The following is a 17,245-nucleotide window of genomic DNA, read 5'->3' as shown; positions in this document are numbered from 1 at the left end:
TCCCTAAGTAAACTCCGAAAGGAGGCGCCTGAGACAAGCTCTCTAACATCCCTAATCACACACCCGCGAATCCTGGGGGAGCAGGAAGGGGATAGACCACAGATGGTGGCCAAGCCCTTGTGCTCCCCTTAAGTAGTCTGTCTGTAAATAGCTGCTTTTGGAGAGAGTATACTGGGCCAGAATTTTTAAATCTATTCAGATTTCAGTGTTCCTTTTCTGGCAAATATTTTATGTTATTTTTTTACTATAGTCCACACCATTCTCTTTTTGTGTATATTCGCTTTCTGCACAGGCATAAAACCCCTGTGACTCAGTACCTTTTTGATTAAGGGTTATTCTGAGAAGCAGCTTGGTTGTATCATCAGTAAAGATAAAACAACCTGACAGAAAAGCTCAGAAATTTCATTGTGATGATCTTTTTTTCTGCCTAAAACCAGGAACCCCACACAGTCAAGAACACTAGGTTTGGACTGTATACGCTCTGAAGAATGGCAGGGCCAGAGAAAACAACAGTTACAATTTGCCTTCAGTAAAGAACAAGCCCGTTTGCTAAATATCTGGTTTGAGTTACATAAATCTGGTTGTTAATATGAATTTATCCACACAAACATCTATTGCTCATAGTGACCTCTTTGCGATGCAGAAACTATATATGGTTTTTTTTCTGGCTCTTTATATGAGACTGGGTAGTGGTTTAACCTGCATATGCCTGCATATAGGTGAATTGTAAAGTTTAAAACTATCCGTGTGTTAAGGTGTAGCTTAAAATGAGAAGGAAAAGTGGAGCGCTATCTCTTTCTCCATTCTACTTTTTAAGAAAGCATCTGAGGTCTTAGATCTCCTTGGGGCAAATTGCTTGAAGCCGATCTTTTCATGGTATTAAATGGGTGAGATAACTATAGATTGAATTAATTAGTGTATCTCCTAAGCATTTAAAATTGTTAAAAACAGGAAGAAAAAAAAACCACCAAAAACTCGAACTTTTTTCAGGTGTGTGAAAAACAGCTGAAGGCAAGAAATTAATGAAAACTATATGCATCTTCATGGTACAAGGCAGGTTACAACGTTGTTGCCATTCTAACAACTAAATTGAATGCAGGGGGTGAAATGTCATAAAAAAGAGATTTCAGTCAGTGTCACAGTTATTGAGAATTCATCATTTAGTGCTTGAATAGTTTGGAGGAAGAAAAGAAACAATAATGTACCAGTGTAGCCATATGCCCAGATCATTGAGCAACTGTAATTAGGCATCAAAAAATTTTAAAAAAGTACTAAAGTATGTGCTTGGCACTAAGGATGTGTTTTCTGAATGTGGGTGATTCCGTGACTGAGGAATTAATTTAAATGCTTTCCTCTTGGACGTGGGCTTTATCAGCAAGTGGTCACTTACTCAGTCAGGGCAGTGGCTTACTTTTCACTGAGAAAATAACACGTGACTCAACTCATTTCGTGGCTCTTTAATGGGTGAAAAATTAAATGACTGCCATCTGTTTAGCCACTTACGGTGGGTTGGGATCAAGGCTGGCTATAGGCAATTTGGTCGGAGCCAGAGCCCTCAGCAGCACCGAATGATGCTCAGTCAAATCAAATTAAAATATGGTGTGGTTAGTCCTTTTTGATGTTGTAGCCCAGGTCAGCTTTGCTTATCTGAATTTCAGTATGCGATACAAGAAAGAGGACAAATTTGCAGGTGTAGGCAAGTACTTCTGCACGTGGCTTATGAACATGTTCAACGCTTCACCTTGGACGTAGTTTCTTTTATAGCTAGTGACTGAAGAATTTAACCAATTTAAGAGCTGCTCAGCTGAGAAGGGAAGTGTAGAGACAACATGTCAGAGGGGTAAATCTAGCACTAGTGATGAGTAGGAAAATAAATCTTTTGGTTATAATTTTTATGACTTCAGAGCAAACATCTCTAATAGCCAGTCAATCTAGTACTTGGTGTTCGTGAAAACATTTAGTCCTATAAATAGGAAAATTCTATTAGGTCATTTATTTCCCTTCACTTCTACTTTGTACAATTGCTCATTTGGCAAGCTGCCCCTTTGTGATTCACTTTAATAAAAACTTACAGTTAAGATTGCTTTTCAAGCTTTTGCTAATTAACCTCTTGTGTGAGAATGCAAGAATTATTCCACATTTACCTAATGGGAAGTTGAGATACACCCAGTGCTTTGGACTTCCTTGCTCCTTAAACCTGTACTTAGGCCCCTAGACCATACCTATTTCCACATAATATGGAAAGTCAGCAATAAGTTTGGTGGCTGCCATTGATTTTAGGTTAGAAAACTGTTAAGCTATTGAATTAGATAATGCGTTGCTCTCAAACTGAAAAAGAACCATAATCTTTTAAGACAGTAGAAATAAGTACAGAGAGCGCTCTGCTATAAACTTTCATGTTATGTTGCCTCTAAATTGAGGAGGAAATAAGAGTATAGATCATCTTGATCAATATTTAGTGCGTACAGAGACTATCATTATAGAATGATTCATAGCCTATAATTATTTTTCTAATGCCTTTTAAACTGTGTGGGACAGTCTATACTCTCTTTGCTCCCAAGATTAGACAATGTTGCCCTTGAAACATAATTTAAAAATTCAAGTCTTTGCTCTAAGAAAAATTATTAGGAAATTAAGATTTCTACTTTTCATTTTATTTTCTGATACTTCTCTGTCAATTTAACAACAATAAAAATATTTTATGAAAATTATGAAAATCAGATTTGCATATAAAAATTCTTGCACTCTTAAAATGTAGAATTAAGTAGGAGTTAAAATCCAAGGATATGTGTTATACTAGAAGACTAAACAATGCTGATTAGTTTGTGAATCATGTTGCAACTCCCTCGCACCTTTGAATTTACAACAGATTTTATGGATCATTAGTATATAGGGTTTGAGTAATTTTTTTAAATGACTGTTTTAAATATAGAGGAAGTGTCTTCTTTTGAGTGCTACTTTAAAATTGATTTTTCCTCTCTGATATTTTTCTTAAAGGTTAAGCTTTCAAAGTAGAAACTGTGATGATTTCTATCATTAATTTTTTAACAAAGCATCTATTTTCTAATAGTCCCCAACCATGGATAATATCCATGCTAAAAGTGAAGTAAAAAGTATTTATATAAAATATGTTTAGTCTTAAACAATAGTTTTCACTGTGCATATGCTTTTTTGCATTTTTATGTGAAAACTTTTTATGTAAAAACATTTTATGTAAATTATTGCTATGGCAGTTTTAAATACTGAACATGTATTTCAGTAGCCCATAGTTAATCATCTCCGTAGACGCACAAAGAAAATCTAAGATAAAGCCTGCGTTTTTGTCAGAATCCTGGGAGGGAAGAATAATAGTCTGATATGAAAAGCTTTTCTATATAAAAATAGAAAGTGGGGGGGATGGTTTTCTTAATTAAAAAAAAAAAAAAAGTGTAGAAACAGACCGTTTCCTAACGGTTTCCATCAATGTGTGATAGCTAGCTTAATTTCCTAAATGTAAAACAAAGAAAAAAGGTCAGTGTTTCAACATGGTTCTTGAGAGAAATATGGATTAATTTTGTATATAACTTGTTTCTGTAACATCTTTTTCTCTGCTCCTCTCCATGTAGCTATGCTGCGCTGATAGCTGACTGGCCTGTGGTGGTCCTGGGCATGTGTACTGTGTTAATAGTGGTGTGTGCGCTGGTTGGAATATTAGTTCCAGATCTTCCGGACTTCTCCGATCCATTGCTGGTAGGTAAATATTAATCAGTTGTACTGTCAAATAAGGATTTTTGTTTGCTGGGGTTTTTTCAGTGATTCCAGTAAACAGCAGATGCAACTGCAGAAATTGACACATTTCTCTTAAATTGAGATGTGCCTAGAGGAAAACGCTGACTCTTAATGTCCCTGAAAAGGTTCCCTGTACTGTGACTTTGTTTGGGAATCAATTTCCAGAAAGATTCAGTTGGTAGTAAGCTTGCAGAAGCAAGTTCTGTCTAATCAATCCACGAAAGAAATCATAGAATCATAGGGTTGGAAGGGACCTCTGGAGATCACCTAGTCCACCTCTCCTGCCAGAGCAGGGTCACCCAGAGCAGGTGGCACAGGAATGCGTCCAGGTGGGTTTTGAATGTCTCCAGAGATGAAGACTCCACCACCTCTCTGGGCAGCCTGTGCCAGTGCTCTGCCAACCCTCAAAGTTAAAGAAGTTCCTCCTCATGTTTAGGTGTTACTTCCTATGCTCAAGTTTGTGCCCGTTACCTCTTGTCCTGTCCCTGGGCACCACTGAAAAGAGCCTGGCCCCATCCTCCTGACACCCACCCTTTAAGTGTTTATAAGTGTTGATAAGGTCCCCCCCTCAGTCGTCTTTTTTCCAGACTGAAGAGAGCCAAATCCCTCAGCCTTTCTTCATAAGAGAGACATTCCAGTCCCCTAATCATCTCGGTCGCCCTTTGCTGCACCCTCTCCAGCAGTTCCCTGTCCTTCTTGAACCGGGAAGCCCAGAACTGGACACAGTACTCCAGGTATGGCCTCCCCAGGGCAGAGCAGAGGGGGAGAATGACCTCCCTCGACCTGCTGGCCACACTCTTCTTGATGCACCCCAGGATGCCATTGGCTTCTTTGGCCACAAGGGCACATTGCTGGCTCATGGTCATCCTGTTGTCCACCAGGACTCCCAGGTCTCTTTCAGCTGAGCTGCTCTCCAGCAGGTCAGCCCCCAACCTGTTCTGGTGCATGGGGTTATTCCTCCCCAGGTGCAGCACCCTACACTTGCCCTTATTGAATTTCACAGGGTTCCTCTTTGCCCAGATCTCCAACCTGTCCAGGTCTCTCTGTATGGTGGCACAGCCTTCCGGTGTGTCAGCCACCCCCCCCCCAGCTTTGTGTCATCGGCAAACTCACTGAGGGTGCCCTCTATCCCCTCGTCCAGGTCATTGATGACTATATTGAAGAGGACTGGACCCAGTACTGACGCCTGGGGAACACCAGTCATCACTGACCTCCAACTAGACTCTGTGCCCCTAATCACGACCCTCTGAGCTCTGTCTTTCAGCCAGTTATCTATCCACCTTACTGTCCATTCATCAAGCCCACTCTTCCTAAGCTTCCCTATGAGGATGCTGTGGGAGACCATGACGAGCGCCTTGCTTAAGTCAAGGTAGACCACAGCTACTGCCCTCCCCTCATCTATCCATCCAGTCATGCCATCATAGAAGGCTATCAGATTAGTCAGACGTGATTTCCCCTTGGTGGATCCATGTTGAGTACTTCTGATAGCTTTCTTTTCCTCCACATGCCTTGAGATGCCGCCCAGAACGAGCTGTTCCATCATCTTTCCAGGGATGGAGGTGAGGCTGACCGGCCTGTAGTTGATGAGCTGGTAAAGAGCCTTGTAATTCCTCTAATTAAAAAAAAAAAATAAATATGTATTAAATCTTGACATAGGGGCAGCTAATGGTAATACAAAGATGCAGTTGTCATCAGAGAGTGTTATCCACTAGTTTAAATTCCTTCTGCATTTTGCTATTGAAAGCTCATTTGTCCTTCAGCAGAACTGCTGTACATTGAATAATGTAAATTCATCCCAGTTTTAGATGTACAGCAGAGCACAACACACACCATACATTCTAAATCAGGTTTCAAACACTGAGGGCCAGGCTCTGTTAAAGGAAAGGGGATTCTGGGGATGCAACAATATCCATATTGAAAGACTGAAAGTAATTTTTGTCAGATTCTATTAAATATTGCGCTCATTTCTTTCTTTTCATGAGCTAACTTACCCCTGAGTAGCTTTCAGGACTTTTATTGAAAATATTGTATTTCATTATTATCCTCAAATAAAAATATACTGTTCCTGTAAGTTGTTACTGTTTATATTATAGTAGCATTTGTTGGTATATGTCCATATGTAATGTATATTTCTTGAAAACAGACAAATTATTAAAATTGTTTCAAAGTCACTTTCAAAATTATTTGAAGATTTGCCTTATTCTTGGAGAAATAGAGAAGAAATACTTGAGTGGGTTTTAGTCATACTTAATCAGTAAAGAGTGATAACTGAAATACAGAAAAGGACTTTGTAGAACACCTTTGCTCTGAAAACTAAGTGTTGAATGTTTGATAGACAAGATTATCATCACTTCTCAGGGAGAGAAGTAGTACGTGCAAGAATTCTTAATCCCTTGTCACTCTATACAGTTGGTCATTATTTTGTCTGATCTGTCATAAAGCATTTTACCTTTAAAAGTAGATGCCTGGAGAAACTATGCTTCTTAATGAAAACTATCCATCACTTTGATCATGTTTCCACTTTTCTGTTTGAGCTAAAGAAAGGAAAGTATTAATGGAATTTTGTGATGCTCTGTCTTAGGGCTTTGAACCAAGAGGGACAGCCATAGGACAGAGATTGGTCACATGGAACAATATGGTGAAAAACACAGGGTACAAAGCAACGCTTGCAAATTATCCTTTCAAATATGCAGATGAGCAAGCTAAAAGGTATGTATTAAAAATGCATTTTATTTTATTGGGGGATTTTTCTGTGTACATAGCACTTGCTTTAATACCCCTTGAAGTTAATGTATGTACTGCCACCGATTTCATATAAATATCGAACTGGTCTACAATTCTTAAGGCATAGAACTAGAACTAGAGATTTCCCATCATAAACTCTTTAAAAGAAATCAGAATTTAATTATCTTTTGAATTGTGGGTATTTTCAGTATTGGTCTCAATGTAGTTTCCTTTGAAGTCTCTCATAACAAAAAAATCAATGAATGTTTCAGTTTTTGAATACCAAAGTCACATCGGTAAAAATATATGTTTTTTCATATGTAAGAGCTATTAAGGTGCGTGGCTTGTTTGGATACTCCTTTTAACAGTCTCTTTGCTATGGTAAGGTAAAACTCTTTATTCTGTTTTAGTCATCAAGATGACAGATGGTCAGACGATCACTATGAAAGAGAGAAGAGGCAAGCAGACTGGAACTTCCACAAGGATACCTTTTTCTGCGATATTCCAAGTAAGTGGAGAAATGATGTAAGGAAGACTAAAACCTTCTGCCAGTTCAATGATTTCTGAGCTCTTCTGTATATTGTGTGCCTTATTAGGAAAATATTTTTTCTTAGTATATTCACGGTAAGCACCTTCTTTCTGTGTGCAGAAGTTTTTGAAGAAATTGGGCTGAAATGCTGTGTTCTATTGGTTCTTCCTAGGAAGCAACTGTATTTACTTTAAGTGCTTCCTTTAAGTAGTTCCATTTCCTATAAAGATTTTTATTAGTTATTTGGAATGCCGATGGCTGTAAAAGCAGCGTTTTGTGTATGACTATAGAGGTAACCTTTAATTCATACTAGGGAAGAAGTTGTGTTTTATCTGTGCCATTAACTGAACTCTAAAAAAAAAAACCTAATTCAAAATACTTTTCCTGTATATGTCCTAAAAGACATCTGTAGGTGATACCTTGTCTAGAATTTAGGGGTTTGTTGAGGAAGGGGAAAAAATAAATAAAACAAAACACAAAAACCCCACCCAGACCACACCACCCCCCAAACAAAACACCCCTCTCAAAGAAACAAAAATAAAGAAACAAACCCGCCTTAAGTACTGAAAGCTTATGAAACTGTCTAGGTTAAACGAGAGGACAGAAAAGACAAAGAAGTCTTTATTGACTTGTTACAAGGCATACTGCAAAACTTTGATAAGTCCCGTTCTGGCAGAGAGCACACATTAGCAGACGTAGATCTTGCCTTTAGTCATATAATGGCCTGGGCTCTTTTGCAGCTACTTCAATATGTGAGGACTGATAACAGAGCACAAAAAACATAATTGTGAAATTATTTGTTTATATTACTTGATCTGAGAGAGCAATGACCAGTAAAAACTGGGGTGAAAAACAGATTATTTTTTTTTTATTAGTTGTTTTGTAATTACGTTATGGTTTTACATCTTGGTGAGAGGATGTGAGCAAGGTCGTCATTTCTGCTCCTGTGAGCAGAACCAAATTAGACCGAGCAGATCTTGCGTAAGGAAGAGGAAATGTACTCAAAACTCTACTGAGCATCACTGCAGCTTGAAGCAGAATTAACTCCTCTTATCCTGCCCGCTGTTTCTGCATATTCGCACTGCCATTCTTTCCACTGCCATTTCTGCGTAGTCTCAGTTGTGGCAGTCATGAAGGAATTGCGCTTCTATGGGAAAGCCAGTCTCATTATGTAAAGAAAACAGTTGATTTCCTCTTGACCCATATTTGTCATTCCTGGTGTCCTTCTTTGTCTGCTTCAGGATCAGCAGATTTCAGTTTCCTTGATCCTAAGGCACGGTCAGAAATCATAAAGCGCTAGCCCTGGGTCTTTTCATTACAATCATGTGAAGGGCAAAAATTCTACACATTCACAGCAGTGGGAAACGTGGCTTTTGGAATGTTGTAATTAATGTGATAATGTTTCTTAACCCAAAGTACCATATTGCATTATGCAGCACCATATATTTGTGCTTGTATGTTTTCTTTGTTAGCTATGCATAAAGATCTCACTACCACAAAGTAATTATTTTCTTTCCTAAAAGCTGTATTCTAATAAATGTGATTTAATTGGTAATTTAAACTGTATGTGTCTAAACTGTAGAATTCTTAAAAATGGCCTCAAGGATATCACAACAATTTCCATTGCAGTCATTTGCTTCTAAAGCAAAAACGTTCTTGTAGAAACAGCTTTATAATTATTATTTATATTCTGAGATGACTTACTAAATCAGCCTTTGATTACTATTATCTGTGCACTGCCATTATGCTGTAAGAAGAATTCCATAGTTTGCTGATTAGATCTTTTGATTTTTATTTGTTTGTCATATTTCAGAAGATAGTTTGCTTGAATGGAAGTCTGTAGAGCTTCTAAGTGGTATATAATATTCAAGATGCCTATTTACTGTAAGCAGTTTAAGGAAACTGAAGCTTTAATGTGGACTGAGTCTTACAGATAAATAGCTCATCTTGAAAAGGAGGTGGATTCCCATAACCCGACAAAGATTTAATCTGTGTCATTTGAACGGTGAGATTTTGCCTCAGTCTTTGATACCAGACACCCCCAAATAATCTATAAAACTCCCCTCATGTAATTTCAGGTGATCGCTATTCACGAGTGGTGTTTACATCAACAGAAGGAGAGAATTTATGGAATTTGAATGCAATTAAGTCAATGTGCAATGTAGATAACTTGAGGGTAAGTAAAGATGGCATTTAATTTGTTTAACTTGCAGATATGAAGCATACATTTAAAAACTTTGTTTTGCTGTCTGTTGCCATCCAGTAGCATATAAGAGGACTTCACATTGTTCACATCCTTTTCAAATGGTCAGTCAGCATGCAGACAGAGTTAAAAAACAACTTTGAATTTGTACAATCAGATTATATAGGGGAGTTTATTTGGTTGTGCTTACAATACCATCCAGAATTGGGTGGAGGAGGGTTGTTGAAGATACTGTTTCTATGGATCTTTTTTGTAATTTAGGTATTTACTTAAGAATATAGTAATCAAACATCTCAGCTGAGCAGAATGACAGTGCATCATGATAGCAGCATTGATTTTTAGCTAGTTAGTAGTCAAAACAAATTAATATGGTTAGGTTTTGCAATTATTGCTTCTCTGTATATGTAAATTTATAATAAAAATTAGATACTCAGGGCTCAGAAAGGGATGAAGCTTTCTTCATTTTTTTTAAATGCTTATTACTTAAAAATAGCATGTGTAAATGATTCTAACACTAGCAATTTCCAAGCACTTCTAAAACTTTTTGAAGTCATGAAGTGCTGCAATATGCCCCACTTGTGCATGCTAGGTTCTGCTAGCCGCCAGTCCCTAGAGAGGATGCTGCCTTGCACTGCAGCTATTGGAAGAAATTGATGACTTTAGTGACTTTCTGGTCTTACAGACTCGTTTCTAGCTGTAGGTTTTGTTCCTGAATTCATGCTTGTTTAGGGACACGATTCTGTTGAAGTAAGTGGCAAAGCTTTCTCTATTCAAAGACAGGAAAATCGGGCGCTATTTTCTGGAAATGCAAACCTTAGAATTTATGTATTTTTCTGATGAGCAGGATTTCAGCACCAATTACTATTTGCTTTAGTATGAGCTAACAGTATATCCCCTATGTGTTAATTGTATTCCCATCTGCTTGTAACTACTTCAAATATGCGTTTTACTGACACTTAGGGGCTCCATCCTGCAGCTGCTCAGCATATGGTAGTCCCATAATCTTCATTGAGACATTATAAACAAAACAGCTATAGGAGGTGTTCAAATTTTTTACTACTTGGATAAGAAGAGCCCTTTCTTTCACCTGTTAATTGCAGAATATTTTCCCTATGAACCGTAAACAGTTATTTTATAAACTTCAAAGGCTGTAAATGATCTCCTCAGACTGCTTCCCCAAAACCGCGTGTTTGTGATTCTCTGTCACTGTGTAGATCCATTTGGGTAAAGCTACCCTTGGATACAGCATGTGCGCAGGTTGCACAGCTTAGTTTCCTCACTTGTTCCAAAATAAATGAAAATGTTGCCAGTGGCAGACCAAATCTGGCAACAGCAAAATGGCCTTTTCAGTTCCTTTGGATCACCAACAAAGCTCAATGCTACGATATATTAATTTTTTATGTAGTATTTTAATGAGCTATCCGGAGCTAAATTTTGTATTTTAATTTCTAATTTCCAGCTGCCAGCTCATGTTACTTTATCTTTGGCAACAGTTACCAGTGAATGTTTATGGCCTGCAGCAAGTGTTGAAGAACAGCATATAAACCTCATTGTCCCATCTTGAACTTGAATACATAGAGAAGACAATACAATCCTTTCCTCCCAATTTGCCTATTATATCCTCATAGGATTAACCTGGAGATGTGCCATGAAAAATACAGATATGCTATTCCAGTGCTTCCTTTTATTTAGTAGGTTGTTCAGTTTTTCCTGAGTTTGCATGCGTGAGTGTTTTTATCTGGAAACAATCAAATGTGAATTATCCTGGTTTTTTGGAATGCCAGTTTGTTATTGTTGAGAAACTGGTTGACAAAATTAAATCCATATTAAAGCTTCTATAACCGCCATGAGAATCCCCAAGTGCAGTTTTTTTGTCTGCATTATAAAGGATAGCTAATAATAAACCCGTGCAATTTTGCTTTAAACAAAAAAAAAAAGCCAAGTGTTAGAATTCAGATCACCTAAATTTAAAACATATATAGGTAGCGGTTTCAGAGACCAATCGTGTAAACTCTTAAGCACATGGCTTTATTAATGTGACTGTATTAACACACGTTCATTCTATGTAATTTGATTAAGACTGAAATTTTACATATATCTAAGTATTTGAAGGATTAATTCTAATTTGTCATGTATAACAAGATAGCAGTTCTGGCTTTTAAGAGGTATTCCCGGTGCTCGATCAAGATTGAGTTTTCCCAACTTGAGACAATTTCCCTGATCTGCCCTTGTTACTTAAGAGCTTCGGTGCTGTTTTAGAGATACTTTCAGTTTTGCCTGTGGTGATTTAGCTAAGTCATGCTCTTGCTGGTACTAAATCTGGAATATTGATGAACTATTGCTGCTGAACTAAATCTGGAATATTCTTGAAGTGAAAGAAGAGTGTCCACATAAGGGATTAACACTTATTTAGCTAAGGAAATTCCTGGACCAAAATGTTAAAATTGCTATCGTTTTTGTAAAGCTCTGTTAGGAGTTCCTAGGCTTTGGGCAGTCACTTGAGGTGACAAGAGCGGTCCTCCCCCATAACCCCGCTCTGTGCCCCGTCTGCACATGCCACTGGTCCCTACTTGTCCCTGTGACTTCTCTGGCCTTGCTGCTGCTGCATCTTTCTCCACTCTACTCCCAAGTCAACTCTTGGGACTTTGTCCCACAGCGGGTGCAGCGTTCGGAGGCATGGCTGCTGTCTCTGTGCAGTGGGGCTTATTTTGGGGTGCATCTTGCTACAGCGGCATTACCTTGTGGTTGTGCCTTGGAAGTCCTGCATGACTCAGGGACAGGCGGTGCCTGGGTGGCAGGCTGACCTGGTTGGGGGAAATGTCTGTCAGCTGCACAAGAGCTAAAAAAGACTCAAAGTGAGGATTGTAGAAGAGAGGTCAGATGATGGAAGACATCGTAAATCTGCCACAGCCTTTCTTTCTGGATGGTAAGTCCCTGCCTCTCCTAGGAACTGCAGTATGTGATTCCAAGCAGAATGAAACGTCATTGATGTGTGGCTGATTGTTTATTTTCAGGACTATAGTGTGAGCTGATAGAAGAGAGTTAACAGTCCTCAGCCTGGGAAAAAACCTCAGTGCATCTTCAAACAATAGAATTACAATATTCTTAATGTTTCTGCCAATTTTATACCGCTGTGAGAAGTCAGTGTACTGAGTTACTGCTGGTTTAGTCTGCTGCATGCTAGAGGATGCTGATCAAAAACAATGCATGTGGAAATAAGAATTTAAAATGCTAACACAGAAGGACCGTAAGCGGAATTTTCATCACTTTGGGGTTTTTTTGTGGGTGAATGTTTCTAATAATTCAGACTATTACTTTAAACTGGAATTTTTTTGCCCTGCCTGTCTCTATACAGATCAGATCCCATTCCCAGTTTGGTGATCTCTGCCAGAGAGCCACTGCTGCTTCGTGCTGTCCCAGCTGGACACTGGGCAACTATATTGCTATTCTAAACAACAGGTCATCGTGTCAAAAAATTGTAGAACGGGATGTCTCTCACACCCTAAAGCTGCTTCGCACATGTGCCAAATACTACTACAACGGAACCCTGGGGCCAGACTGCTGGGATATGAATGCCAAAAGGAAGGACCAACTCAAGTGTACAAATGTGCCTCGCAAATGTACCAAGTACAACGCTGTTTACCAGATCCTTCACTATCTAGTGGACAAGGATTTTCTAAGCCCAAAGACAGCTGACTATGTCTTACCAGCTTTAAAATACAGCATGCTCTTCTCTCCTACTGAGAAAGGGGAAAGCATGATGAGTATTTACCTGGATAACTTTGAGAACTGGAATGCTTCTGATGGTGTAACAACCGTCACAGGGATTGAGTTTGGAATAAAACATAGATTGTTTCAAGATTACCTGTTGATGGATACCGTGTATCCTGCCATAGCCATTGTAATTGTTTTATTAGTTATGTGTGTATACACGAAGTCCATGTTTATCACGCTGATGACTATGTTTGCAATAATTAGTTCCTTGATTATTTCTTATTTTCTCTATCGGGTAGTATTTAATTTCGAGTTCTTTCCATTCATGAATCTCACTGCATTGATTATTCTTGTTGGGATCGGAGCAGATGATGCTTTTGTCTTATGTGACGTTTGGAACTACACAAAATTTGATAAACCTCATGCTGGAACCTCTGAGACAGTGAGCGTCACATTGCAGCATGCTGCTCTTTCCATGTTTGTCACAAGTTTTACTACCGCTGCTGCCTTCTATGCTAATTATGTCAGCAATATCACAGCAATCAGGTGTTTTGGTGTTTATGCCGGCACTGCCATTTTGGTGAATTATGTTTTGATGGTTACATGGCTACCTGCTGTAGTTGTATTACATGAACGATACCTTCTCAATATTTTCACTTGCTTTAAGAAACCTCAGCAGAGGGTATACAGCAACAAAAACTGCTGGACAGTGTTGTGCCAAATGTTCCACAAGGTTATTTTTGCAGTCTCAGAAGCATCCAGGATATTTTTTGAGAAGGTTTTGCCATGCATCGTTATCAAATTTCGATATATTTGGCTTTTCTGGTTCCTTGCCTTAACAATTGGTGGAGCATATATTGTGTGTGTAAATCCAAAGATGAAACTGCCATCACTGGAGCTCTCTGAGTTTCAGGTATTTAGGTCTTCTCACCCATTTGAACGATATGATGCAGAATACAAAAAGCTTTTTATGTTTGAACGTGTCCACCATGGAGAAGAGCTCCACATGCCAATTACAGTCATCTGGGGTGTCACACCTGAGGATAATGGCGACCCTTTAAACCCTAAAAGTAAAGGAAAGCTGCAACTAGATAGCAGTTTTAATATCGCTAGCCCAGCTTCACAGGTTTGGATTTTACGTTTCTGTCAGAAGTTAAGAAATCAAACATTTTATTATCAGACTGAAGAACAAGACTTCACAAGTTGCTTTATTGAAACATTTAAGCAGTGGATGGAAAATCAAGACTGTGATGAGCCATCTCTTTACCCCTGCTGCAGCCACTGGAGCTTTCCGTACAAACAAGAAGTTTTTGAATTATGTATCAAGAGAGCTATAATGGAGCTAGAAAGAAGCACAGGGTACCATTTAGATAGTAAAACCCCAGGGCCTCGCTTTGACCTAAATGACACCATCAGGGCGGTGGTGTTGGAGTTCCAAAGCACCTACCTCTTCACGTTGGCTTACGAGAAAATGCATCAGTTCTACAAAGAGGTGGACTCTTGGATTTCAAGTGAGCTTAGTTCTGCTCCTGAAGGTCTTAGCAATGGTTGGTTTGTGAGTAACCTTGAGTTTTATGACCTTCAGGACAGTCTTTCTGATGGTACTCTCATTGCCATGGGTCTTTCAGTTGCTGTTGCATTTAGTGTAATGCTTCTTACAACTTGGAATATAATTATAAGCCTTTATGCAATAGTTTCAATAGCTGGAACTATTTTTGTCACTGTAGGTTCCCTGGTCCTTCTTGGATGGGAGCTAAATGTTTTAGAATCTGTCACTATTTCGGTGGCTGTTGGCTTGTCTGTAGACTTTGCTGTTCATTATGGAGTGGCTTATCGCTTAGCCCCTGACCCTGACCGAGAGGGAAAAGTAATTTTTTCTTTAAGCCGTATGGGTTCTGCTATTGCAATGGCTGCATTGACTACATTTGTAGCTGGAGCGATGATGATGCCCTCTACAGTGTTGGCATACACGCAGCTTGGTACTTTTATGATGCTTATAATGTGCATTAGTTGGGCTTTTGCAACATTCTTCTTCCAGTGCATGTGCCGATGCCTTGGACCCCAGGGCACTTGTGGCCAGATCCCACTACCAAAAAAATTGTGGTGCAATGCCTTTTCTCAGACTTTTTCAGGAGCTCAAGGGGGCAGAGGTCAAAATAAATCACATTCTGTTAGCAAATATCAGCTGGACTCCAGAAGCCAAAAACCAGAAATGGAGCATGAGCACTATGAGCTCGAGCCTCTGGCGTCACAGACAGGTATCTGTAACCCTGCAGAGAAAGTGACTTACGAAGAAACTCATATCTGCTCAGAGCTCTTCAGCAGCAGGCCCCAAAACACGTGTGTGCCTATGCATTCAGCTTATAATAGTGAAGTGAGTAAAAGCATAAAAAACATTGCTAGTTCAGCTGTGCTACAGCCATCTATTGACCAACACGCCATATGCCCCATTTTCTCTCAGAACAGGCAGTGTAGCTGTACCGATGCATATAAGCAAGTGGCAGTGAAGTGGAGTCCGCACTCATGTCAACAGTTGAGCGATACCTTCTGTTACCAGTGTTCTCCTTCGCCGGGAACTGTACCGATCCAAAGCTCTGTAGCTCCTATAAATGCTTTACAGCAAGCCGCCGAAGGTTACGTGCACCCAGTCCCGCATGTCCTCCACTGCAGTTGCCTTCAAGGAAGGCTCAAAAGAACGATGACGCAGAACTCCCTGCCGAAAAACTTTTTCTTCCAGTCCGTGCAACAGTTTCAGGCACATCAAAGAATAAATAGGACAGATTCACACGTTCATCAAAACCCAGAGGAAAACGTAAGAACTGTTCCAAAGGTGATGAGCTCCTCACAGTTTCTCTGCCGAAACGTAGGACCTCTAATAATGCATTGCTCCGAATGTGAGAACAGTGTCTCAAATAACCAAAAGGGATTCTGTCAGCAGACAGACAAGTGTGATGAAAAGGGTGGTACAGAAGCAAACGGGGTTGAAACCAAGAAAGCCTCTCTGTCAAAGCAGAAAAAGAAAGCGGAGAGCAAGATAGATCAGCGTTCTTTGCAGAACGACCGGGTTTTGAAGGCTGACCAAAATGATAAAAAACATCTGCTGAATAGGTCAGTGAGAGAGGCTCGCTATGAGGGTTGCCGTGAAAATTCACACTGTTGTAGCAAGGCTATCGCAGTGAAGTGCAATTCTGTTGACTGTCGAATGCCAAACATCGAAGCCAATGTGCCTCCTATGTTAATGCGCCCAGAACTTTCCAATGAAAGTTTGTTAATAAAAACACTATAATAAATCGTTAATTTGGCAATCCTGTGTCTTTCTTTTGAAAGTTAAGTTTAAAACACTAAAAAGGAAAGTCCTGAATAAATATGAATTATAATTTGCGTTTTGGAATGAAAAATGTATTTTATAGAACAGTAACATTTATACATTTCATAAAGCCATTACATGTAGTAAAACCTGATGTTGTCCAGAATGTTTTTTTGCTGTAACTCATAAGACGGATTATACTCAATTTAGTTTTTGTCCCAGGGCATTAGAGTTTGAACCCTCTTTATAAACCATCTCAAGAAATAAAGCGTTACGAAGAAACTCTCCCTTTTCTGCAGGCAGGGCTTGTGAGGTTGATAACGGTTGGGGTGGAATGAGATTGCCACCGTTTTCGGAGTGCATCATTTACCTCGACTGCTGCTTTGGCAGCCTTATGTGCACCTTCAGCAGTGGCAGGACTGTAACTGTGCTCATTCAGAATTGTCCAAAAGACCAGCTCTGCAGGGCAGCCTGTTTTCAGAATATTTTTAACTATTTATCCTAACAAAATCTAAAGAAAAGCTCTTGGAGGTCGACAGCGCTTGCACTGCCATTGTTGCCTATCTGTGTACATAGTCCAGTAAAACATTTAAACTGCTCTTTCTGGCAGTTACTGTATAGAGTTACCATTAAATACCAGAGAATACAGGTGGAAACAATAGCAAGCGAACATTGTTTACTTCTCAGTGGTGACAAAAAAAGTATAATTCATGTGTGTGACATATGCTTATACTCATATGTATGTGTATAAAATCAGGAGTTACAAAATTGGGCATGGAGTGCCTTGCAAGACCGAACTTTTTCCCACGAAGTATGGAAATTAGAACTAAATCTACTGTGGAGAAAGGCATAGTTAATGCCCATGTTCTAGACTTACTGTCAGTAGTATCAGATTAAATCAATTCAAAAGGCTGAAACACATAAATTAAAATGTTGCCCTCAGTCTTCTTACCCAGAGAAGTTCCACGATGTAGTTAGAAATAACTGAACTAAACCATGT

At 39.2% G+C, this 17,245-nt stretch overlaps 1 protein-coding gene across 6 annotated transcripts in view; it reads left to right on the top strand.

The window, feature by feature from the left end:
• Window positions 1-16,292, top strand: part of DISP1 (dispatched RND transporter family member 1) — an 88,040-nt gene extending 71,748 nt beyond the window's left edge. For 3 of the 6 annotated variants that reach the window (XM_063328231.1, XM_063328232.1, XM_063328230.1), the window contains exons 4-8: window positions 3,606-3,729; window positions 6,350-6,477; window positions 6,903-7,000; window positions 9,100-9,197; window positions 12,580-16,292. In XM_063328231.1, the coding sequence (XP_063184301.1) occupies window positions 3,606-3,729; window positions 6,350-6,477; window positions 6,903-7,000; window positions 9,100-9,197; window positions 12,580-16,224 (4,093 nt within the window). In that variant the 3' untranslated portion in view covers window positions 16,225-16,292. The other 3 variants (XM_063328233.1, XM_063328234.1, XM_063328235.1) reach the window with 3 other exon arrangements.
• Window positions 16,293-17,245: the final 953 nt, after the last annotated feature.

Source organism: Chroicocephalus ridibundus, chromosome 3 (assembly GCF_963924245.1).
Source record: "Chroicocephalus ridibundus chromosome 3, bChrRid1.1, whole genome shotgun sequence".
Taxonomy (NCBI): Eukaryota; Metazoa; Chordata; class Aves; order Charadriiformes; family Laridae; genus Chroicocephalus; species Chroicocephalus ridibundus.
This window is presented reverse-complemented; position numbering and strand designations above follow the sequence as displayed.